This window comes from Neopsephotus bourkii, unplaced genomic scaffold (assembly GCF_033783945.1).
Source record: "Neopsephotus bourkii isolate Nb327-2 ecotype Australia unplaced genomic scaffold, CSIRO-AGI_Nbou_v1 NB_266, whole genome shotgun sequence".
NCBI classification, from domain to species: Eukaryota; Metazoa; Chordata; class Aves; order Psittaciformes; family Psittacidae; genus Neopsephotus; species Neopsephotus bourkii.
In genome coordinates, this window is record NW_026900775.1 from 1,817,488 (window position 1) to 1,844,180 (window position 26,693).

The following is a 26,693-nucleotide window of genomic DNA, read 5'->3' on the forward strand; positions in this document are numbered from 1 at the left end:
TGAATAACCCAAGTTCTTCAAATTTACCCTTTGCTTGGGGGAAGGTTTAGCTCAATTCTCTGTTGTGTTTCCTTATGATGCTGTCTGCAAGCGTGACAGGTAAGGGACCAACTGAGCAGCAGCATGGCTAGAAACTTAGAGCTGCAGCAGATGACAGGGAAGAGAGAAAAAGGACAGGTCTGAAGAGGGCTACGAGCTCTAGAAATCTAATGGCTTTAGAGGGTTGCAGCAAGACAATGAGAGGACTGGTAAGGGGTGAGGAGTCATGGATAACGTCCTCCACACACATCCCCCAGACTCCCATGGTGTAAAGTCACACTCTGCTTAACTTCAGAGGACTTTCAGGAGATGGTCTTCAACTGACATACTGAGCTGTGGGAAGGTTTATGTACATTTGGGCTCCTTTCTTGCCAAGTGGTTTTCTTTCTTCAAGGCATGAGGAATGACAGGAACAAGGCACATGCAGTCTGCCACAGCAGGAATGGAGAATAAAAGCTGCTAATGGATGTAGTAACAGTGTATGAAGGTGTTTTTGCAGTGGGCCGTAAAATAATTATTTTCCTCATAGTCTAATTACATGGTCAGAGCTTTGGAGCCACTGAGGGCACCCACATTTCACAGACTCAGAACAGCTGCAGCAAATTGAGCCCATCAGCTCCTTCATCTTCACTGAAAGGCATTTCCTGCTTTTTAATCACTCAAGTCCTCTGTAAGACAAACATACTCACATAGGTAACAACATACCTCTCACTGAACCAACCGACATGGATCATTTAGAGTGTTGACTGCCTTGGCCTACAAACCTTGCTTCACTTGCAGAAATTAACGCTTGCAGGAAGTCTTTAGCCTACCCAGGTCAGCTGAGTGCCCATTTCTCTTCAGAAAATGAATGGAAAGCAGGTGCCCAAAAGCCTTTCCACCAAATACATATAAATGAGCTGTAAGGCAAGGCGGTGGTGATTCAGAGCAAGCGGATCCCATCCTCAGCCATGCCTGAAGACATTTCTTCCCTATTCACCAATCACTTAAGATTACTTAAGAAAGCTTAAGATTACACCTGATTTGAAGCATCCCCTGACTAAATACAACAAGCCATAAGCCGATCACCTTGTACAAGTGCAAGCACACAATAGTAATCACAGCTAATGACTCTGCTAAATGCTAGGCTGCACACACCTCCTTGTTTGGTGTTTGTTTTGTATACAGAAGGTAACATCGACTGCATAACAAGGATGCCAAGTTACAGATGGGGTTGTGGAATCATATTTGACAGGCGATTCGAGTAATCTGACAGAAATGATGACTTAATCACCACGACAGATTCCAAATTCCCAGATAGAATTCCACCCAGGTTAATCAAATTTCCCTGCAATATTTTTTGCCAGGAATAGACTCTTGGCTGGCTTGTTTTCTCTCATGCAGACGTCACATGGCTTTGACAAGAATGCAAATAGGTTGTGTTTTTATTGTTGAAAAGATGACTTTTGAGGCTCTAAAGCTGAGAAAGGTGCCTTTGAGAAGGTTTTGGGTTGCTCTGCTGTGTTTTCTCTAATGAAGTTGTATTTACATATGGTGGGATGTACTCTGCAAAAAAAGGGAGAGGGGAAGATTTAACTAGTTAATTGTAATTCCAGGCCATGGCTGGGTCCTGCTGCTGCCCTCAACATAGGCAGTGGCCAGATTCTCATTGATTTCAGGGGGTTTACAGGATTGCATGTTTCACAACTGTTTTCTTCCCATTTGGTTCCCACCTCATCAACCCTGCTTGGGATGTGCCCAAGGAGAAGCGGTGCTGTGCTTGGCCTTAGGCTTTCTTTGGCCTCGATAACAGGTCAGGACATGGATGGAGCCCCCACTTTGCTGTCAGCGCCGCCGCAAGGCACTGAGCAACCCTGGGCAGTGGGCATTTGCCTGCATCTGGTTGTAAAACAACGGCATGGTGTGTTTTGAGACCCAGGGATAGAGAGCGTGGGTAGATCATAACGTTTCTGGATGCACAACTGTGTTCAGTAGAGCTCTCTAAACCACTGCTGAGGAGATGCTGTTCCTTACAGCCCGTACTCCAGTCTGGTTTGGATATGCCCATGCCAGAGGAAAGTGTCCATGCTCAGAAAGAACTTGCCTGAGAGCTGTGCTGCTCTCCTTAACTATATGGTCTGAGCACAGGATGATGTTAATGTCTATAAGTTACTTACTGCAGTTATTTTTCTTAGTCGTGCCTATTTATTAATTGCAACTGTGCATTCATAAATACTGCATTTTCATAAGCAAAGGTTTCTTTAAGCACAGAAGAAAATTTTTCCTGTTTTTCTACGTGACAACATGATATACTGAGAAATCACTTACCTTGAGACCCATAAGTGTACAGCTTTGTGATGTATAGCTACAATAACAGCTTTCCGATTAAGACATGAAATCCTTCATTTCAGTAGATGACATGATTCTAGCGAGTGGCATCTAATTTGAAACAGGTTTATATCATCTATAATCTTTTGGAGGGCCTCGGTAAGCGCAGCTATTTTATTATTTTATAGCCTGCAGTTATACAAGCAAGATATAAAGCGCACAGATTTTCTCTTTTGCTCATCGTAGAGTGAAAAGATAGTACCTATTTAGACTTTGTCTCTGCCCCTTTAATTTCCTTATTCACTGCACACTTCTTTGAGATTCATTCTTTTTTCTTTCCCTTCCTTTTCTTTTCTGCACCTGCTTTTAAATATTTTATGGGTAGAGAGCTTATAATATGTATTGTCACGGCAGTTGTCTCTAGAGGTCAGCAATGAGTTTAATAATGAGATGCGAACCAGTGACTCTGTAAAACCCATTTCAGGTTATAAATGGCATGTTTTATTGAATCTAGTGTTAAAGGTTGTTAACGTATCAATTGGTGATGGTCAGGGTTAAACAAGCTTCAACACGAGCCCTCTTATGTTAGGAAACTGTCAGTAACGTATTTTTCCACCACCTTCTTCGTCGAAGCCATGTTTGTGTATCGCATCCATTTTACCACGGTTATTCTGCAGTTTAAACTCTCCAGGCCTGATCTGAATCTTTTACTAGTGTTGCACCAATATAATACTGTTCAGCACAAAGGCATCACTCCTGACTTCGGCTTGCTGGTGCAAAGAGAGCATGGACCATGGGGTTTTAGCAGGAACTCCTGAAATAAGTCAAAACCCAGATGAAGCTCACTTCTTGCTTTGTGAACAAGAGAGCATTGACTTAGTGACATAGTATTTGTTAGGTGGCACTGGTCTTTATGTTGTGACCCTGGGGCTGCAAAAATAACTTTTTCACATTAATTTGGTCTAAAGTGTTTTTCTCTGGTTCAGGTGGTTTGAAAAATTGAAAGGTTTTTAACACTGAGTTGCCTTTATTCAAAATAACTCCACTTAGGGGCATATAAGTGCAGCTAGAAAGAGCGCGATAGATTCTCTGCTACAAAATGTATGTAGCAATGGATTTGGGTTGGGTTTTTCTTCTCTAACCTTCATATTCCCAAATTTACAATATTCAGTTTTCTTTCTTCTATTTTCTCACCACTCATTGCTCCTCAGAGATGTCAGTATATGCAACTGTCTCACGGAGCACGTTGCATCCTTTTCCTTCTTTCACTTTTTTTGCTTTCCAAGTGGACACGCTGCATCACATTCCCATGAATTTGAAGTCTCCTGCAGTGCCCAGTGTATTGTTGATGCCAGGATAAATGTTAAGCACTAGTTAAAGCAAAGTAAAATTAAAGTTCCCTTTTTTCTATAAATTAGATCGAATAAGAGTGGTGGCAGACAAGTGCTGGGCTATTGAAGTCCATTTGGGAAACAAATAATTCAAAGAGAACAGAATTGTTAAAATTGAAGCAAATTTGTGCATCCTGGTGACTACATCCACCGTGTGGCTTAGCCTTTTCCTTAGGGCACAGTGGGGAGCTTTGCAAGCAGTACAAGGAATGCATCGATTCACAGGGCTGGGGAGCATTCTGAACTTTGAGTAAATCTTACAGGAACATTCACAGCCATACTTGATGTTTTCTAAAGAATCTAGCAACTGCGTCCCTGGAGGTTAAGTGGCTCCACCAAAAGCAATGCAGATTTGGTCTTCTGAGCTGCTTTGAAAGCGCATTTGAAATGAGTGCATGGATGTTCTATCCTGCTCAGCTGGTTTTGTTTCCCAAAGTTTGCCATAATAGTCTTTTAAACCAGAATTGCCTCTGACATTTTCAGGCAATGCCCTGTTCTGCTGCACTGAGAAATGATAGAAAAGCAGAAAGAGCATAGGTTTTTACTTGTTCATATGAAATGGTGAGGAATTGCTGAGGAGAGAAAAGGTAGCATGTCCCTGCTGCTGCTGAAAGGTTTGTACAGTCGAACCCCTGCAGTTCTGCAGGCCCCTATGAAAGAAAATAAAAGTGGGGTTTTTTTTGCAAGCTTAAACACCTCCCACGTTGAAACTCAATGTGAGGTCAGTTCTGAAAGTGTTTGTGAAACTGCCACACAATTTCCCTTCATCCATCAGAGTGGACATGCAGTTGGCTATAACCAATGTCCAGTTGAAAAGCCCACACTGATCAGAGGGAGCTCATCTGTTGTGTTGCTACTCCTGAAACAAAAGAAAACACCATTCATAAAATACTTGTTGGAGTTACCAACAACTCAGTGGCAGGGGGAGCATCATTTAGTAATGGAAGCTGAGGACACACTGTATGGAGTGTGCCAAGGTAGGATGATGCCATGTGATGCTCAGCGCAGCATGAAATCGGGGGCAGGTTTATTTTGCAGTAAGAGTTACATGAATGGAGAAAGAGGCTGAAAAGCAAAATGTATTGGGAGTTTTTATGGAAACCAGAGTTATGCGAAGGAAGCTTTATGAATGAATGTATAATGCATTCTAAAAGTATAATAAACAGTTATAGGAAGTTATTATAGGAAGCGCGAGTCTGTTCCTCTTTAGTCCTGAAAGAATCAGCATGTTTTTTTAATTACAAGCAAAGTTCATTTGTCAGACTTGACTCCTCTGAGTATGTTTGAAATGCTTGCTAGCTTTTAAATTACTTGAAAATTCCATCTTGGTTTTGGCAGTAGTTGAGTTCAAGGAAAAAAAGTTGGTAAAACAGAAACCAAGCATGCCATAAACTAATGAGGGCTGTAACTTTAGAGGTCTTCTGAAACTAGATACAGCAAATTAAAGTTTTATATAAGTCCTGTGGGCCCAATAATCTATTTTTTTAATCTTCCTGCTTATAAAATGTTTCTTTACCATTTTATCTTTTCTTAAAAGCCTACAATGTAGTGTTATTTTGAATTTGTATCATTTCAGCATGTTCAGTATTAATCATGTACCTTTTTAGCCTTCATTAGAAACATGATTCTTGTTTTTTTATGACTATCCAACCTGCCTTACTCTTTTTCATTTTTGTTTTTAGATGCATCATCCTATTCAGATGAAACCTGCAGATAGTGAAAAGTCAAATGGTATGTGTTTAATTTATTTCTGCTTAATTGTGACTCTTTCTAAACTAAAGCAAACACAGCATTGTGAGAATTTTTGCTTTACTTCTTGTGTGGTAAAAACGGTATCAGGTAGTTTCCCTACACCTGACATGTTGGGGAAGATGTTGACCTGCTCTCAACTCCCATTTATCCTCTGCTTTAAAGAAGGAAGTGTTCTGGAAAACAGTTTTCCTTGTACCTGCTGTATGTCACAGCCTGCCTCGCTACATACATCTTTCCCTTGTGTTCACTTAGCAGTGAGGTGATGTGGGAGCACCTGGTGCTGATAAGATGGAGATGAAATTTTAATGGTGAAAATAAAAAAGAAACAAAACCCATTCCTGTGTTAACAAACCATGTAAGCAGCTGATGGCCTCAAACATTTGTCTAAAGTTAACTTTTAGAGAATGATGCTGTTCTGAATCTGAGCCAAATTTAGCTTTTAATTATATGCTTGGCTCTGAATTGGGAAACCCACCTTGCAGCTCTCTGTATACTTATTCCTCTCAGCACTTGTAAAATGAATGCTATAAAGACAGTAATATTCATTCAGAATACCAGTGTACTGACTAAGTGGATGTATATGGCATGCAAAATAGATGGCATGCTAAATCTATTAAACATGCCAGGTTTGTATATTCAAGGAAATAAGATAATCGAATGGTAACGCAACCTGGCTGTGTGTGACTCTTTAAAAATATATACATGTGTATATTTTGCCCCTTGATTTGTTCCTGTAATTTTCTAAAATGTATGTTAAAGATATCATCTGCCTTCTTAGATTGCAAGAGCTTCATTTTCCCACAAGGCCCACATAATCAGAGCTGGTTCCTCCAACAGGCATCTTTGCACCTCATTAATTAGTAATCAGGGCAGAAGCCGTGCACTTAGAGATCTACATACCTGCAAATGTAAATGATGATTGGGCTCTAAATCTCTCCGCAAGGCTTTTTTAAGGCTTCTCTTTTTTTCTTTTTTCTTTTTTTTTGTCTGTAGTGCATCCCATTTTCAGGCTTCTCCAAGGATTATAAATTTTGGAAGGAAATAAAAACTTTGTGTTACGCTGGGTTTCCTATTATGACAGCTCTCTAAACAAAACTGGCCACAAATGCAGCAAATTAGAGCCATTACCCATTTGTAATAGAGTGGTGCTATCTCATGAGCTGAGTTTTAGCAGTGATTTCTTGCTGCATTTGAATGCTGAGAAGAGAGGCCAAGGCATCTGCATGGACAGAAGGACCAAACTTTTCAGGTCCCACTGTGCTCAAGGAAAACTTTGCTGTTGGGATCCAAATTCCACTCCCTACTATTTATTGTGCTTGCAATAGGCACAGTTTTCCCTTAAGTACAGGAACACTGGCCTGGACCCTCTGAACTATGCATAGCCCCTATTAATTCTTCCTTGAAAGGCAAATCCCACCTCAAGTCCCTTGGCAGAGTAGAAAAATAAGAGGCGATGGGCCAAAAATTGACTCTCAATGAGTTACTTGTTCATTGCCTGAAGTTTTTATTGCTAAGGGAGATTGAACATACTGGCAAAGCACTATTGGGAATTGTGCAAGTTCTGTATTGCTCTTAGGTCCTCACTGCTGCTGTTAGACTGGGGTTGTCTCCGTGGTACTCCTGCCTGCACTGCCCTATTCCTAGCGTGACAGTCAGGAAGGATTGCGTATTTTTGCTTTTCCTCCCATTTCTTTCTTATTTTGGAGAAAATACATTGACAGATCAAAGGTAGAAGTTGTCAAATTAAATGCCTTCTTAAATTTAGACTCCTGGCAGGTGTAGGTACTTCTGGGGGTGGTGAACTCTTCTTTTTTAATAACTGGGGAAACAGAAGGCAGACTAAAACCATAATGATGCTAACAGTGGTACAACTCAGAAGGACAGGACGTAGGCGCAGGGTCCACGGAGAAGGTGAGAGCTTGCAAGCAGCTTGGAGAGCAAAAAGAGAAAGAAAAGAAGTATGGGGAATGTGAAGGCCTGTTTGGCAACTGTTTCCCATATGCTTCAGGCTATACATCTGAGGAGGTATATTATCTGTGCCAAGCTGACAGTACCTCTTCAACAAGTCTGGTAAATTCAAAGGGGAAAAGAAAGAAGGAATACCGAAGAATCTTGGTTTTCATGATCTGTGCTGTTTGAGCTTTTGAGGAATGCTTGGAACCCTTTGATTTCTGAGCAGTGTTTCTGAAGTTTCAAAGAGGTTGAAGAAATTCTCTTGGTCAGAATTTCCAGATAGCCTGTGGACAGTTATATAGGAGAGTGTGAACACTCATTACAATTCTGAGCTTGCACATATTTCTGAAGGCTTGAGAGACCTGTCCAAGTTCCACCGGGAGGATGAGAGGTCCCCTAGTTCTTTGTACACAGGTTTACAAACATCATTTGCTGTGGGATAAGATGTCCCCTCCCTATCTTGAATTCCTTGCAAGAAAGTTTGAATGAGCACCAGGGGGGAATGCTCCTCCTTCTCCATCACTATTCCGGTCTTTACATGTATGCATCATTTCAGAAGCCTGTCCCTTAGCACAAAAGGCCAAGGCCACCTCGTGGAAAATGGGAGATTGGTATGGAAGAGGCACCTTTGCACACATTTGCTTTAGTGCCTGAGCACTTCTGCAGGACTGGGAGTTGGTCAGCTACCTGAAGATCTGTTTCCTTCTGAATAGGAACTGCTTGATCTTGCACAACCACTTCCATACCTTCCCTACATACAGTAGCTCATGCGTCTGAGTTATCTGTCTGCTCCTGCACATGAAGCAAAGCTAAATTTGTTCCACCGAGCGTTTAGCAGCTAGAGTTGATGGGGAAAGACTTTCCTTTAATTAATTTGTCTACCCAGAAGGATTCTGAAAATGCTTTTGTTGTTCAGAAGTGTAACATCCCTGAAAGATTTTCAGATGATGAATTTTGCAGCGTGTCTTGATCTAATCACCCATTAGATATGGTCTGACCACCTTTACATAGGTGGTTAGGGTGGTTAGGTGGTTATTTCAACCTATCTACAAAGTCTTGGTTAACTATTACCTGCCAGAAAAGCATGGTTTCAAGACTATGAAGGCTCCACTATTGCTGTATTCATCCTGACTGTTAACCACTCACAGTATTTGTCTGTTTATTTTCCTTTCTTCATACATAGGTGGTTCCTGCACTTTAGTGCAAAAAAAGCACATAAACACGTCTGTAGCCAATAATATGCTACAATTTAGCAAATACTTAGATGTGTCTTGGATCAAGATTTGAATACAGTCGATACTTTCAGGCATATATCCCATGGACAGTTGTCCTGGGTTCATGACAGTAGTATCTATTAAGCAGACCAAAGCATCCCCACTTCTGGGAAAATGACAAAATTCTCTATTAAAAAAAAGGGGGGGGTGGGGTGGGGAGGTGTAGCTGAGTAATTTAAAATTTATTTCTATTTTATTAGGAAAACTTGAAAAAATAATTTTGAAATTCCAAGTGGCACAACTTTGCCGCTTTGGAGGGAGTAATTAAATGCCATATGTTAGCACTAACACATAGCAAAGTTGATAATTAATGCAGGCAGCTCCGGATCCAGGTGTGACTTTGACAGATTGTATGCAAGGGGTTTTTCACAGGCTTACAAATAGGGATAAAAAGTCTGTTTTCCCCCTTCCCTTCTGGATGGAAAAGAAAAACAACCCAAACACAAAAATCCGAAACAACAAAAAAAAACCCTTTATACATGTTTAACTATTTCTTGATTTGCTCAAAAGAGAAGGCGACTTCTGGGTGGAAAATGCACTCTGTGACTGCAGTGCTCAAATATGTATAATAACAGGTTATAATTTTGATTTTTTCAGGACAGAATTTTGGGGTTTAGAAGAAGGAGAATGGAAGCTTGTTGAATCTTCAGGGAGATTTCCCATGATTATTACAGGGTTTAATTCCTTTGTACCATTTAGAAAACAATCTACTCCCTTATTCTCCTGGGCTAGCACAAGCAATCTAACCTGGTCTGCAAGAAGTGCTCATTTCTGAAGCAAATTGAGTAAACTTAAAAAATTAGACCCTTCAGGATGTTATTCTGCAAGCTGGATGTAGTGCTGTCAGAAGGCTGGATGCTCAGATTTAAAAAAGCACAGATAACCTTTGATGGCTAACGTAGCGCTCTGAATTCTGATACTATGCTTAGGCACCCATGCTAGTGATTGCAGAGCTAGTCTTCATGGCATTATGAGATCAACTAATTTTAAAATAGATACCAACACTGGGTTGCTGTTTTCAGGCAAAAGATTCCCACCCAAATACATCAGGCTTAGCACTGGAAGTGTCACACTAACTACCCTGGCAGCATAGCTAATCTGTGTTTATAAAATCTTTGGGTGGATTAAAGATGAACCCATAATTAGTTAATCAAGATACTGGGCAGCTTCACACCTTCCTTCATGTAACTAGAACTTCAGACCTGGATGCTTCTGCTCCATCAGTGAGGAGTACTCAGCCACCCCATCCTGATAGCTGCTTATGCATAGCTGTATCTACTTCTTGCCCCCAGAGGTGCAAAACAGCCAGAAAGTACAATTAGGCCTAGGAGCGAGGTTAAGAAAGAATGATATCAAATGCTTACCAAAGTATTTTCATTAATTTTATGGATTTTGAATTATTGAAACCTACCTCTAGTGTGGAAGAGAGGATTATCAAGCAGCAGTGAAATTGTCATGAGATGTGTGCATACAGACATTTGTGCCGTTATCCTTCCCCCCAGCCGTCTCCTTTGCCTGCTGTCATTACACAAAGTACTCACAGCTCCCAAGCTTTGTCCAGTCCCCCCGAGCTCATTTGTTGTTCCTGCAGCTGGAGCTCAAGACATTCATGTGTTACCATGTTGACCAGCTTTTGGGAGTTGACTGGAAGGTAACAGCCCTGTCTACTGTCAATAACAAGGAAGAGACTCGCATGAAAATAGCCATCCCATCTTACTGAGAGAGGCAAGATCAGTTACTCTTGGAGGAGCTCTTGGTGCTGACAGCAGCCAACTGATAACATTTTAGCTGAGTCTAAAACTGGCCACCTAAATGTAGATGACTGAAGTTAGGCAAGATGGCTTTGAACTGCCATCATTTCTCCAAACAGCAGTGGGTAGCGCCTTTCCCAATCTCAGTGCCTTTTCTGCATGTGTTTAATGGTGAGCTCCTCATTTTAGTGTATGGGAGCAACCAAACACACACAGGCAAATCAGCAGGCGTGTCTATCAAAAGGGAGGTTTGCTAACCTCTAAATAAGTTTGACTGATACTTCTTGCAGTCGGTTGTGTATTTGATTCTCAAGCCATGCCTGCATGGCAGGTAAGAGTTCATTTTAGAAAGAGAGAAGTGGCTGACCAAAAATGTAGAAACAAATCCAGTCAGCCAGTCTTGCAGAGGTAAAAAAGCATTTCTTCTGCATGAGAATATGTTGTTAAAAGCTCTTTCAGCTTAATAATATCAGATGTTCTATCAGATGGAGTGAAAACCTGTCATCTTGATCCTGACAGTTGTCCCTTTAAATGTATTTTATGCTGGGCCCCTAGCCAAAAAAAAGAATAGCAATTTTCTTAAGCTTCAACACTGATCAGCACTGACTAATAGCACTGAATGCAGAGCACGTCATCATATCAATATGTTTTCTGTACTCTGAGCATTCTTTGTGAAATCTGCATTTTTAAGATGTACAGTACACGGGAGCTGGATGTTTAATTCACTATAAAATCACCCTCAAGCTTCAAACCTGCAAACCATGTTAGTTAAATGGCATATTTATAGGTTTACTAGCGAAACTGAAGGAGGCCGGTGGGGAGTTTTTTGTCTGCTACTCTTTGGAAAATTAAAACAAAGCCTTCCTATTTGCATTTAATTTCTTTTGAATCTCCATGTGAATCTCTTTGGCTTGAATCTTTGTCCTTGCACCTAAGCAGGACCCAAGGTACTTGCAAGGCATTTGTGCAACTTGGCCAGTAGCTCTTTTTTTAAGAGGGTTGGGATCTAGTCACCGTTAGGGTAGACCTGCACACTGTATTTCACACCTAAAATCAACCCAAATTTAAGTGGCTGATACTAGCTGACTCACAGGTAAAAGAGGTTCATAACACAAAGCAGAAGGCAATGCTTGGATCCATGCTTGGCACCAAGGCTTCCTCCAGCCTGACCTTGGTGTGTGGTAAGGAGAAATCTGTACCTGGAAGTCCAGCTGGGTCCTCATACCCTTTTCTGCACCCTGGCCATAGTGTGTGTCTGATGTCGAGGGGACAGGCTGGCCAGGGGCCTTTCTCCAAGAGATTACTCAAGGCAATATAGGAATTGTAGGCAGCCAAGAAACAGGCATCCTTTCACCAGCAGAAGTGACTACCTAGACTCTCTTGGGTCTGTGAGCAAGGCGAATCAGTTTAGCCATCCTTAAAATAATTAACAGCATCAGGGCGCATCATATCTTACGAATTAGATGTAAAGTTTTATTGTAAGACATAAATATGTATTTATATATACCCCCTATATAAATCCCAGCTGGCAGGTCTTATCTGCAGTCCCACGTATTCAGCTCCAGATCTGTATATAACTGGCTCATCCCATGCATTCATCATTTGTTAACCCTTTCTGGAGGGTTAACCTGCATGTGGATCCTCAATATGAAGTGTGAATGAAAATGTTCAGTCCTGAGGATTCTCTGCCGAGGAAAATTTCTTCTCCTGGGGGTTAGATTCACACCAGTTTTCTTGCAAGCTTGTAGAGGGAGACGCTTGGATTGCAGGGGCTGGTGGCTGGTTTGGATTCTGAAAAATGCACAGTCTTGGTGTTTGCTTGCATAAAAGCTACAAATACCTTTTAAAGTCAGCAATTCCAAGGAAAAAAATCATTTCAAGCACCTCTCACGATCAATAAACATGAACCTCTTCTTTTTATTGTTGAAATTATTAAATGCACTTAAAGCATTGAAGTATCACACAAATAAAACCCTGTGAAAATGGACGCTGTTTCTTATTCCTCAGCTGCAATTTATTCCGTATGACAAGCTTGCACAAATAAAGCCGAGCGAGTTGGGGAGTGAGAGAAGATTCATTATATTCTTTTTCTTTCTTTTTTTTTTTTTTTTGGGAGCCCAGAAATGAAAATACTTCATTACAAAAATAATTTGCACAATAATAGAAATAAGTGAGTGCACTGCAGACTCTCTGGAGTAAAGCTTTCCTTCTCTCTTTGCTTCCCGCAAACTCTGACAGTCTGCTCATTAACAGTGAATTGGATTTACATGCCATTTCGAGAGGAGAAGAAAGCAGTGCTGTATACAGTATTATACAGTAGCATAATAAGCGCTCAGATTTTTGGTTGGAGGATTTTTTAGATGTGAGGGTGCATTTCTAAGTCTTTTCAGGGTGATTTAAGTTTTTATGATCTATTCCATTTTTTACAAGAGTCCACACAGCTTTAGAGCCATAGATTGGAGTTTGATTAACAGGACTGCATGTGTCCTGGTGCAGCAGTCCAGCTTTTGCGATTTTGGTGACTATGCAGGCAGGAAATACTCTACCAATGCTTCAGGTAAAGCACTTTTTTCATGGGGTTTTGCAAACTCAGCATCAGTATGAATCAAAGGGTGTTAAAGTGATGCCCTGGAATATGCCTTGTCTCCTCCTGAAGGGGAGAGGGCTGTGCAGTCTGAAATAAAAAGCAGGGAAACTTAATGCATTTTTTCTTTTCAGAGCACTCATTACACATCTGCCTTTTGAGTACCGCTGCATTAAGTTGGCTGAAATTGAAAGCTCAGATAGAAGCTGCTCTCTCCAAACATTTCTTAGGAATCTTTTTCATTAGCTCGTATCACTACACGCACAATCCCTTCTTTGCCCTCACCCCTGTCATGATTTCTTACATAGCGGATGGAGGTGAGGGGATTTATCTGTATTGGAGTCTATGCAAAGATGTATTTAAAAGTCTCTCTAACAGAGGATGCTTTTTTCTTAGAAGCTGCGATGGGGAGGCATACGCAGAATGACTAAGGCAGCCAATTACTCCTTTATATAAACAGCAAGCACCACTAGAAAAAGGAGAGAGAGAAAGAAAAATGAGAGACTTCGGTTGGGGGAGGAAGGAGGGAAGGGAGGTTGTAAGTATAAAGTGTTTGCCTTAGGACTTGTCTTCAGTTACAGAGCCAGACTCACATGACTGGAGCTTGGTTTGATGTGGTAATGAAGCATTGATCACAGGAAAAAGATGAAATGGCCTTTGCTCATTCATTATTTTTATCTTCTAGCTGTGGAAGACAGAAAATTGTTCATAGGAATGGTTTCGAAGAAGTGTAATGAGAATGATATCAGGGTGATGTTTTCTCCGTTCGGCCAGATAGAAGAATGCCGAATCCTTCGGGGACCGGACGGGCTGAGCAGAGGTGAGTGTGCAGTCTGTAAAGTCTCTTTCCTTTAGTACTAATTGGGAGCTATATGTCACAGCCAAGGTAGGCACAGCTGCTGTCTGCAGCTAGAGGTTACGCTGTAATACGTCCCACGTGATGAAGGTATCCACATGAACTTTTCACAGTGGCTGAAATTATCACCTTTTATTTCCAGTGTCAGAAAGGTCTCGGTGCCAACGTGTTAACTTGTGTTATTGCCCTGTTTGTCAGCTGGAAAGGTTCCTTCGCACGCTGAGAAAACACCCTCAGCTTTCTGCTCTCACAAAATCAAAGATCCTTCCCTGACCCCATTTCTGCTTTGTAGCATAAGGCCAAAGAAAGAAAAAGGACTGTAAAGACTGAAGGCATACAGGGTCATGGGAACTGGCCCACATTGTAGCACTATCTCCTCCATTCCTGTGTTTTCTGTAACTATATGCAAAACATAGGTCTGCTGTAACTGAGAAACAGAGGTTAGCTTGAACTGAGAGCTTTGCCTAGACAAAAGTGTATGAGTTTTTAAGTCTCGTGCCTCTACCACAACCCCAAAACTATGACAGAGGTGTTAAGCAGCACCACCAAGAGTAGTTAAGGAGCTGACCTGAACTTTGGAAACGACTGGCAGCACAGACTTCCGTAGCCTTTTGAATGCAAAAGTGCCTTTTGAGGCACTCTAAAAACATTGAAAAGAAAAATCAATGTACATTGATGACCCAGGCTGCATATTAACTCCATGGTGTATGGACCTGAAATTATTCTCAGAGCGTGAACCTTCTCAAAAAGTCAGTTCCAGGTGGTGCTGAGTGGATAAGAAAATAGTGGTAGTCCTGCCTGTCAGTGTGAAGGATGCTGTGGCCACGGCCATTTAACAGCATGGGAAGTGAAGTAGTTTCAAGCATGGAGCTGTGAAAACATCGCTTTTGTTTCTGTAGAAAAAAAAAAAAACTAGAAAGCACAGTTTATGCATTTTATTACATTTTCAAAAGGCATGGAAAAAATAATAGTACTCATTTTGCTTATAGGCGTAGGTATAGATGCAGATATTTTTCTTAACTTTTGGATCTACTTGTTTCCAGAAGCCTATAGCATCTGCAGTATTTTGTGCAACAATCTGTGCATGGGATTTTTTTCTTCTATGTGCAGCCCAGCTTCTTTAAAACACGTATACATTTCAGCAGGGGAAGTTGCAGGTATTCCTATATTTCATGGCACTGCATGAAAGTACTTACTATACTACTTCTGAATAATAAGGGCTTCTTGAAAAGACACTCTGACAATAAATAGGAAGCCCCAAGAAAATGATGCACTTTCATGCATGTTTAATCTGTATCCCAAAACTTTTGGAGCTGGGATGTAGCATCGCTTCAGGCAAGGAGAGCCCAGGGATCATGGCTTTTGCCTTGGGGAAGTCAGGGGGCAAGGTCTGAGGTTGGCTCCTGCAGCTCAGTAATGAATGTTAACTGATGGAGTTGAGTGCTGTCATTATTTTTCTAGACCCAACACTGAGGCAAAATAAATATTTCTGATTTTTACTTGATTTAATTTCCTAAGTAGCACAGGGAAGGGGTGATGGAAGACACAGTGGGAAAGGAGCTAAGTAACTGCTGAAATAGCAACATCTGGGCGTCGTATGTTTTGAGCCCCAAAAAGATTTAACTTACTCCTCCGCATCACCCATCAAAGAAATGGTTCTTTTCTGGGATCCATAGAAATCCCACTGCATACTTGTTTTTACTCAACAGACACTGGGCACAGTATGAGCATAGAAAAGCTAATTATGAAATCTAAGAGGGTAACTGAGGTTGGTGGGGCAGTTTTATTCTGTTGTAAATACCCATCTCATGATAATCAGAAGCTGAGATTTTAAGCCATGTCACCAATGTATGAGGCAGGGCAGTGTTGTCTGCTGCCCAGCAGAGCCATAGAGTTAATGTGCTGCTCTCTCTTGCTGGAGGCTGAAGATCTCAGTCCAGGTAGGTCACACAGCAGCAGTCATAGCAGAGCTGCCGCTGGGGTTTATTTCGGTCACAATCACGACTGATATTCTATCATGCCCACATGCATCATGCCTTGTTAAACTTGAATTGCTTTCTACACACCCATGTTCACACTTCAAAATGAGTTCAGCTGTGCCAGCCAGGTTTGCAGGCAGATGTTTATCAGCTTCACAAAACCACCACTCCATGAGAGAAGGCAAAGTGTTGGGAAAATGGTTGATATTGCAGTTGAAATAGAAAGTGCTAAGGGAGCTTTGCAGTGGAGGGAGCTTGGCTGGAAAAGCACAGGGTGAAAAGCTGCTTCACAAAACAAGAGGGAGAATTTATGCGGTTAAGTCTTTGTAACCAATTCCAGTACTTAATGAGTTTTAATTCATGTTACAGTTTCCAAGATGTTAATTCCCTTTGCCACGAACAGTGTTTGTTTTCCCAGCATCCGTCCGGATGCACTTTCCTCCTAGACACAGAGGAGTGAATGAAAAATAGTTACTGTCTTAGGAAAACACTGTCCTCACCATGCCAGAGCCTTTGGGAACTCTCAGTGCTCACAGCAGTGCGATGGAAATACGGTCCAATAAAATCTATTTGGCATCTCTCTCCAATTGCATAACAAGTGCACATCATGGTATCATGGACAAAAAGAGCTTGAAAAGTATATTCGTTAGTATTTATTCCAACTTCTGAGCTTTGTTAAAAGGTGGAGGCAAATAATCTTTATTACCAGCAATTGCAAGGAATAGCTCCAGGTTACACAGCTCAGTAGAACAGTTTTGGTTTCTGCTGGTTGTTTTTATCTTAGTGAAGAGTGAAAAGGTTTCAGTTGACTTTTAGACCATGCCTACACTAGAACAGCAACCTTGCCATTCGTATGGTAGCAGTCTGCTGTCGGCTCCTAGGCAAGAGGTAGGGTTGTAGTGTACCACATGGCTTCAATAGAAAGGAGAAATCCCGTCCTGTGGTGTCAAGGGAAAATGTAACACTTTGTGATGAGCGTGATATAAGTGCTAAGGTAAAGAGAGAAACGGACAGAGATTGAGCTGGTTGTTTCTGTCATAGTTTCTAGCCAAGAATTGGCAGAACTTTAACTAAGTCACACCCATTACTGTCACTACTGATAATGGACTATCAGCATTTCCACTTCAAATTCCTGTTGTCAGCTGTTTGAAACTCATCTGTAAAATGAGACTAAAATAATGATACAAAGCTCCAGTGGTGAAGCAGCTTGTTTTAAAGAAACTGAGATGTTTGGGGCTTTTTTTCCACTTTGTTCTATTCCTGCATCTAAGAAATAGTTGTTTCTATCTGTAACTTGTTAAATTCCAGCCAGCTCCAAGAAATAGGCAGCAACCAAAAGGCATTGACTTCCGAAGGCTCGGGGATAGTCCCCGTGAAATTAGTTGGCTCGCAGAGAGTAATTCCTAGCTGTGAAAAGTATTAAAAAATAGAAATACCCTGTTGGCTATAGAGAGAAAGAAAACAGGGACTCAGCAGACATGGAGGCTGGCCTTGGCTTTAGCAGGGTTCATGGGACTATCTGAACAAGCTTGCCACTGCCTGTACTATATTCATTATTCAAAGAGAAAGATTCAGCCTGCAGGGTTGTTTAATCCAGCACTTTTTCTGAAGAGCTAAGTATGCTTTACAGAAATTCATGATTGTGATATCATGTGCTAAGCTTCATTATCATGAAAAAGCAGAAGTGAACTGCCTCAGATGATTAAGATTTTAAATCACTTATTGTAAAGGGCTTAAGGAAACTTTCAGACCTCCTGACTCCTAGCACTGTGTAGAGTCTACAGTGACCACAGATGCCAACACAGACAGCCATGAAATGATAGCTGGAGTGCACAAAAATAGCCAGAAATACCGAGGTTTAATTTGTAGCTGTGCCTCTGATGTGCTGTACTGACCGTAGGTGAGTTGGCCTCTCATCATCTCCCTTTTGTCCCATTCCTTAAAATGAGGATAGAAATGTTCCTCTACCTTTGTAAAATGCTTTTTTTTTAGATCAGTGGATCAATATCTCTGTATCACTCAAGGAATTATTGCCATCCATAATGATGATAAAAAAATCCTCTTATCCTTATCACAGGAGCACCACACAGCAAATTATTCTGCTGTATTGCTAAGTGAAGATTTGTATAACAGATACCAGAAAGAAGTCAACTGGGTTAATAGCATGCACTGAAAAAACCTGCTAATAACATGTACAAATGGTTGGATATACCATGAATACTGTGCAAAAGCTCAAAATGTATATTTCTACTTCTAGGCTCCTGATTATGTGATTTTTTTTAACAAAACATCATTAGGCACATGGGACAAGTGAACATTTCTGCAGACATTGATTACAAGGAATTTTTTTCTTCCTTTCTTTACTTTAATAGGAAGATTTCATTTAGAAATGGCATAGAGAGTTATACCATGAGAGCTATACCATGGTCAGGCAATTTAATTTCATTAAAATCCATCCATAACTTTCAGATTCTGTGTTTTTCTTGATTAATTAATAAAAGAAAATGAGTATTTCTATCATAATTAATTGCAGTGAAGGGTAGATGAGGAGTTTTTATGACTGTTTTTTTTCCTTATGGATACTTATTGCTCCTTTCTGAGCTAAAGTAATGTGAAGTACCAGCCATGGGAACAGCCTGGATTAGGGGCAACTTTCTGACTTGCGTATCAGTAAGTGATGGAAAACAAGGACAGTGGAAGTGCTGTATCCTTAGTAGTTTTTCAGAAGCACTTCCATGTCTTATTTCTTTTGCTGTAATGTGGTAACATTTTAAGTTTTTCCAGTCATTATGGCACATTTAATTTTCTTCTTCCCCTGCTGAGACTCTTTTGAAGCTGGGAAGGCAAAACACATCCAAGCGACCAGTGGATCTGCTGGCCTTTGGCCAGTAGCTACATCTCAGATTTCCATTACTGCAGCTTTGCAGCAATCCCTCCCCAGAGGGAAGTCTGAAACGAAATCATTTACAAGAGTTTTTATTCCAGCAAGAGGGTCATTGAGGCACTCTTAAGCGAATGTGGTCTTTGGTTCCTGTTTGAGTCTTGGTTTGTGTGAATTCCACATAACTGAAGGCTGTGCTTTGCAGCGTGGTTAATTGACTGTCCAATTAGAAATGCTTCGAGGGAACCATGAACTTCAGGAAATTTAAAATCTATAATCTGTCGTCTGGTCAATAGTCAAGAGAAGTGAGTAAAGCCAAAGAGCTGAGGCATGTTTACAGGACGTGCCTCTCATTACCTGTATGGGTCTGATATGCATAAAGAGCTTCACTGTGACTTTTTCAAAATGATTCGCTTTGGGCTGAGTTGTTGCACTTGGTCTCAGACCTGTCATTGTGTGTCTTCAGCAATACCTAATGACCAAATGTCTGTACAATAAACAATTTGATGTCTTAATTTGGAGCTGAAATGTGTTTTAACCACTGAGACAGATTTTTGTGTGATGTCTTCATTAGAAGGCTGTTTCCCAGGCTGTTCCTTCCTTCAGACTGTGCTATATTAACACAGCGTAGAATAGGGAAAGTCTACTTTGCAACCTCAGCTAGAAATATTTTAACACAACTAGAGCTTATTTTTATCACGCTTCAATTTCCATAGCTTTTTATTCGAGCCTTATCTTTTCTTTAAATAGAGGCTTTCATCTCAGAGGATCCCAAATGCTTCTTGCAGGAGTTTTTTGGCAGCTTTTCACTATTGTTTCTTAACAGAAATGGAAGGAAAACCTTGTTTACGGTGAGCCATTTGCATCACCAGCTGCGCAGCCACCATACCTAGTACTGCGATTGCTCAGATGACTTTGAAAATCTCTTGAGCCTCCTTTTGTGTCAAAAGGGTCACTGTGCATTTATTTTCTTTATAATTGATTACATCTGCCTTTCTTTCATCTCCAGAACCTTAAAGCATTGGTTTTAAACTTCCATTTTTAACTCTAGGCCTGATTCAAACATGCCTAGGGCTTTTGCATCTCCCTTTGGCTTCACTGAGAGTTTGGGGGCTTTAATATCTCTGGTAGACCATGGTAGTTTTATGTGGGAGGTTTCTTGTGTAGGTATGAGGTCAGACCCCTTACCTTGAGTCTTCCATAGTTGAAAATGTTCTACTTCACTTGAGGCTCGCAAGTACTGATGTTGTGTTGGACTGTGCATGAACTGCTGACTGAGCGTTTCAAAATAGTCTGCGAAAGCCGGAGCTGAGAAGGATCAGATGAAGTGGGAGCTGAAATGGGGCAATGCTGAGCTTTTTTAGATACTTCAAATAGTTAAGTTGCTTGAGCAGCAAGCCCGAGGTTTGGGATGGCCCAGGTTGAGGAGGGAGCTTGACAAATTCATAGTTTCTTCAAAATTCCCTTTCAGTTGGATGGTAGTAAGGACCAACACTGTGAGTTTAGATGTTCTCTCAGCCAAGATAGTGAATGTGGCAATGTGCTCCAAAGCATCTTTGGTGACAGGGCTGGGTGCCTGCCTCTGTGCCTGCAGGAGGAAATTACTTCAAGCAGCCTTTCCCCAGTCAATCATTTATCTGGTGCAGGGGATGAGAAAGCAGCCTTGGAGAAACAACTCAAACTCTTAAGCCTCCTTTCTCCCGCCCTTTTTGTCTCTGTTAGTGATCCCTGACATTTTGAAACCAGAAGTGATAAATAATTGCAAGGTGACTTGCAGGTTGGCTCTATTTACAAAAAGATTTTTATTTTCCTTTTGTGGTTAGCTAGCTGGTGGTACAAAACCAAACAATTTCAAGGCATTACCTATAGAAATATCCCTCTCTCCACATTTTCTCTCTAAAATTGCTCCATCGCTCCAGTAAGAAGGGAGTAATTGAAATATCGGGACTCAGTATGGTAAAACAGAAACAGTTTGCTTGTAGCTATTGGTCCAGAAGACCTCGGTCCACAGCAGTACAATCAGTGCACTGTTTCATAAGATGAGGTAAGAGGCCATGAAAATCTTCCTTGTTTCCTTGCACCACGAGGCATGAAATGTGATTAGTCTTGTCCTCGTATAATTGTGATTTACAGTCTTGAGCTGGCAGTGTGTTCCCAGAAGACCACCTGTATTCATGAGATACAGTGAGTGACAGTATGCTGAAAAGGGTTTTCCCAAACTCTCAGAAACTGCCTCAACAAGAGTACAGGATGGTTCAGGCAAAGCTCATCTGGCTTAAACAACTGAAATCCAGTGTCCTTATACACCAACTTCTGATTAAATTCCAGGTGCCCAACAAAACTGTCCTCCTAAAGTGTGTATGTACCCTATATAGGAAAATAAAGGTACTGCCATTGACTGTAGCATAGAATACAGGCATCTCACCAGTACAGCTTTTCTGAATATCTAAATTATATATGGAAGTTGAGTGATGGGGTTAAGCGGACTGAATCCTATGATACAGGTTTAGCTCCCCTCTGGTGTGGCAGTCTGGTCATGAAGTTAAGGGTCCTGTGGTTCACACATAATAAAATATATGTGTACACATAATAAGTATACAAATTCTGTGTGTGAGTGTCCACGTTTGGTAGCTGTAAAAATAACCCTTGAGTGCAAATATATGTAACAAGGTGGAAAGATGGTTAAATTAGCTAGAATTTATTTGGGATGCTGAGGGCTACAACTGAAGGTCTAGGTTTTCAAATAATTTAGAAATAAGGTTGTCTGCTGATTTTTCACCATGGTTATTGAGTCAAATAGAGTATTTACTGTGCAAATGGCCACTGCCTATCGGTAGGAAATGACTGGACGTAACAATGGGATCTAACCTTGTAGCCTCTGGCTGGCAAAGCTTAATTAAAATGCAGTCCCCTCTTCTCTGTGGAATGCTGTTTCCAAATGCTCATATTCAAGCTGCATAACCTCATTTATCAGGCATTCCCCTTGCCTGGAGAACAACTTTCTGTCAAATGGGTAGTTCGCTAAATGACACTTTACAGAGATCTGCTATGAAGGTCTTTGCCTCCACAACAGAGACAGTGGGATCCATGCAAACGGCTTTGGGCTGGGGAATGAGAAGGGAGGTTTTCCAGTAGTTTTGGGCACTGAAAGGCCCCAGCAACTGAGCCTTTGTGGTTAAAAAGAGAAAAAGCTTAAGGGAGGGGAGAGAGAGTCTGCTTTATCTTGAGTGGAGTGCAGCTTTATTTCTCTGCTGATACACATTCCTTTTGAGACCTGCTAATTGCAACATCTCTCAGTAAGTTACTTACAGCAGGACTGCTGGGTAGAAATTGTGATAAATGCATAAACTGTGTCTTATTGATTTTTGTTGACATTTTACATGCTTCTTATGCATTCAAAACCTCCGTTCAGTAATTGTCACTATGGTACACACTCCTGGATAATGAGAGCGAAAGAAGTGAATGAAGCAGTTTTTTGACCATTATAAAACAGTATTATTCAGGGCTCTGTATGGGGTTTCTTGCCTGCCCTCCAGTATATCTCTGTTTGTGCTCATCCCCCATTGAATTTGCAAGACGAGCAATGAAAACCCTTGGTGTTATTTCCTCTGTTAATGATAATAACAGAAATGTTACAGAGAGGGATTACTTTGAGACTGATGGTAAATTTGGGCCTCTTTAATTTTAGTGCACAGCAGCAATATGGAATCTAGCAGAGGTACTGTAGTTTATTTACCCTTATACTGCACATTTTGTCAAGATTGCTGTACAGAAAGCTGTTTTGTTACATCATTTGCTTTGACAGAAATTTGTTGCTGAATAAGAATAACATAGCAGCATGTCGTGTGGCTAAACACCAGTAAGTCTTCACCAGCTGTTACATTACCTAAGAAATACACAGAGTTACAACAATGCTGTGGAGTTTGTGTAAAAGAATTCTGACTTCTGATTTTATGATGCTCACCTATCAGAGGTACATAAGCAGCTTAGGTTCTTTTGTATCAAGGGCCTCTACATTAAAGAGAAAAAAAAATACTATACTGCATGATGCAAAAATGCATTGACTTTATTTTCATGACTAGATGTAGTGCTTTTGGGTAATGATCAGGCATTGCTTTCTCTTACTGTTGTTTGATTAAGATGTGATTACAGTCTTGACTTGATAATCTCACCAGATACACATGGAGCAAAAAAAAGAAAAGGTATTTTATGCCTCAAATTGATTTGCATAAACCAAACAATCTGTTGCTTGTTGGATTGCAAAATGGTTTATTTTGCCCATTGGCCACAGGGGCAACAATATTGTATTTTTGATGCCAGAATGTAGCTTTCATGCATTAGCTCTAAAATGACAATATGCTTTAGCCTCTCAGTGCTTAGATTTGCTTCATTTGGAAATCTTTTAAGTAGTAATAATAATAATGTTTTGAGGAAATTGAGTGGAACACTAAATTATTCTCTGAAACCTAAGTTCAAACTGTGCAAGGCTAAGGGAGCTGAAAATCAATGCACTTTTAAAGTCATTAGAGATCACAAGTGAAATAAGTCTGTGTTGCTTTAGCTAAGCTTTTAGTGTGCCATGGTATTATTACAAAATCAGCCTGAATCTGCATTAATTTCACAGTCTTTTTCTTTAAGATGCCCAGGGGTGCATGAAGAATAAAATGTAAATCTCAGAAGGCAATGTTTTTATTAGTCGAAAGGGCAGTGAGTCATGCACTGAAAAAGCTGACCTGTACTATGCCCAGTGCAGGTATGACTGACAATAGTAAAAGGCTGGAAAAATAGCCTACGCTTTAGCCTACTGGCTTTTCATTATGATTTAAAAGGCTGAGGAGGAAAAAAAAAAGCTAATTTTCAGTTTATTTATGCACGTAGCTTCAGAATTGTTCAAGCTGGGGCTGGCTTTCATAGATCAAAGAATTAAACTTGTACCTAGAACTCGGAAAAGCAAAAATCATAAAGATTTTTATTTTCAATCTGTTATTTTCTTAAATGTTGAGATTCCACCTACATTACTGAATTTTGTCTGAGTCTTTTCATACTTAGTTGCAGGCTGGACAGTGGAGTTTTTCTCATCTATTTTGTATGGTTGTTCTTGGTGCATCACGGAAATATGTGGCATTATGGACTCCTTTATTAAATTCCCAGTTCAGCTGTCAGTGATGCCAGTCATTTATTCACTATCCACTATTTACCTGCACAAAAGCCATAGCACGCAATTGTTAATGCGTGGTCTGAATAGACTAAACTATGCAATCCAAAGGCTACATAAAAGCCTTCCTTATTTCAAACCCTGTGGCTAAAGAATAAAAACAAGAAAATAAAATGAAAGAAAAAAGGGGAACAAAATAAGGAAAAAAACCTTTCCTCTCACCCATCCACACCTAGGTTTTTTTTTCTTTCATCTATGGTCAGATTAGCAAGTCAGCACTGTCGATAAATAAACTAGAGAAGTTGTTTATTTTTATGTACTACTGAGAACAGTGTCGTCTTGTGGCCGTTCTCGTAGACTGTGTTGGTTTAACAAGCGTCCAACCCTTTTGTCTTGTTGTTTTTTGTCTTTCCTGCTCCCTGTCCCCTTGTTCCCACAGGCTGTGCGTTTGTCACATTTTCTACAAGGGCAATGGCACAGAATGCAATCAAAGCCATGCACCAGTCTCAGACCATGGAGGTACAGTACTGTATCATTTGCCCTTTCTTTGTTTTCTTTGTGCAAATGATTGCGAATGGTAAAGCCATGCTCTCCTGGATCAGATCAGACACATGACAATCACAGATTTAAACTTTTTACCAACTCACTCTACCTGTCTTTGGAAAGCTTATTTTTTCGTAATGACCTGAAAGCGCACAATAACGTTGCTATGTGGTATCCAAACACAGCTCTTGATTCTGTTTTCAGTGGCATTCAGCAGAGAATAAAAATGCTGTGAATACCGCTCCTCAGCCATACTCAGAGAATATCTGATAAGTAAATTAACTTTAATTTTAACACACACACATGGCCCTGAAGAAAAATCTTAAGTTCCTTTCATATAGATTTTTAAGTGTTGTGGTTTGCACTGCTCTGACAAAAAGCTCAAGAGGTTTAACCTGGCCACGCTGAGTTACTAGTGCATGCGTTTTTCTGCAAATAGAATCTCTTTTTAAGTTAATATAATTTCTCCTCCTTCATGTAGCCAATAAAAATGCTAATGATGACAGAGCATATCAAAGTGTGGCACTTCCTGCAGAGCACCGTTGTGGCCGGCTCCTCACAAGCAACACTCTTTATTTCCTTCCAAACTGCCTCTACGGCCTCATACTTTATCACGACGAGCAACAGGAAACTTTAAACCTGTTCAGTTAATGTGACTCTAGCTGCAGGCGAACAGGACGTTCATTGGAGTGGTTATCGAATGCCACGGCTTGTCTGGCAATCTCAAAACTTTTTTCAGTCTGTGATTTTTGTCATGGTCTCTCAGAATTTTGCACAAAAAACCCGCACAAGTATGAAGTCTTTACTTACTCTGGATCTTGTAGCTTATCATTGGAGAGTGCATGTTATACTGTATTATGTATACTGTATCTTCGTGTAGTGATGATTTTTCTCAGAGGTGGCATTGATGTTATGTGCACTTGTTTCTTTTTTTTTTTTTTCTTTGATTTTCCACCAGGACCTTTCCATTTTATTTTATCTTTTATTTTTTCTCAGTAATTTTTCTTTGCAATGCTCTAGTCTCCCAAAGCATGCTGGGTGCTAAACAATCATTATTGCGTCATGTCGTTGAGCTGCTTTGTGTAATGAGCCAAGGGGGGACACCAAGGGTGGGAGGGTGGATAGAGGAGAACAAGAAGAAGCTAAAAATCCAGCCAGTGCATGAAAATGTCACTAACTGTTTCCTGTATACTACAAGTAATGATATCGGCATTGCAAAGCTATTGTCTTTCCAAACATCACGTTTGAATTTGGTTGAGCTTCTTTTATAATTGATGTGTTTTCTTTTCAGTGCAATGCATTTTTAGACGCTGAGTATACAGTTTTAGATGAGAATGTGCCAATGAGATGAGAATAATTGAAATGATCTTTACTAGAAAGCTGCTGTTACACAGTCTATGCAGTCTGACAGTATATTGTGAAAAAACTGCCACTTTGAGTCTCTGAAATAATACTCATAGTAATTTGTCTGCCATGCACTGCTCCATTAATTCAGACCTATATGTTTTGCTGGGTTTGATTCCAGGTAAAAAGGAAATGTTTATTGATAGTACTGTGTTTTGCCTATATTTTCCATGTGTTTTAATGTATTTTTCTGCCTAGCAAAATGAATTTTGCACAGCTCTACTTCAGAAGATGGTAAAATTAAAGACATATTACCTCCCAGACAAATTCTCTCATTCTTCTGTCGTATGCAGTACTCCAAAAGAGGCTACATTTTGATGTTATACTCCTGTTGACATTAGTTCTATAAAATAGCTACTCTTAGATCAAAATACTTCTCAACACCTTTAGAGACATCAGCAATGATATCTCCAAATTGGCCAGGTGATTCCAAATGGTTTGCAGTGTAAACATTTGGGTCTTTGTGTCAGTTGAGCATGGGCTTAGAGTCCCTTCGTGGAGACAAGCAGTTCACCCTCCAGCTCCATGGGTGAGGGACTCAACAGGGTCTGTACCTCCTGTCTTGACAACACAGAGGAAAATATGAAGGCAGCACCAACTATTGGAAGGAAAACGGCTCTGAATGGCACGGAGATACCACGCCATTCAATGAGGAAGGGAGATGCACCTTGTATATGGGCTGGGAGCTTCCTCTCAAGATAGAAAATAGAACAGCATAAAATCGAAGTCACCCTTTAAGGGGAAAAAAAAAGAAATTGCTCACTTTTGGCAATACTGTCCTGGTAAAAAGTTAATTTGGGTTATCTAGTGTTAAATCTCAACTC

At 40.5% G+C, this 26,693-nt stretch overlaps 1 protein-coding gene across 14 annotated transcripts in view; it reads left to right on the forward strand.

Annotated features, from left to right (window-relative positions):
* The window catches only part of CELF2 (CUGBP Elav-like family member 2), a 456,675-nt gene that overhangs the window by 379,033 nt on the left and 50,949 nt on the right, over positions 1 to 26,693 (forward strand). For all 14 annotated transcript variants that reach the window (XM_061346212.1, XM_061346209.1, XM_061346206.1 and 11 more), the window contains 3 exons: positions 5,420 to 5,468; positions 13,737 to 13,871; positions 24,362 to 24,441. In XM_061346212.1, coding sequence (XP_061202196.1) covers positions 5,420 to 5,468; positions 13,737 to 13,871; positions 24,362 to 24,441 — 264 coding nt within the window. The remainder of the gene's footprint in view (positions 1 to 5,419; positions 5,469 to 13,736; positions 13,872 to 24,361; positions 24,442 to 26,693) is intronic.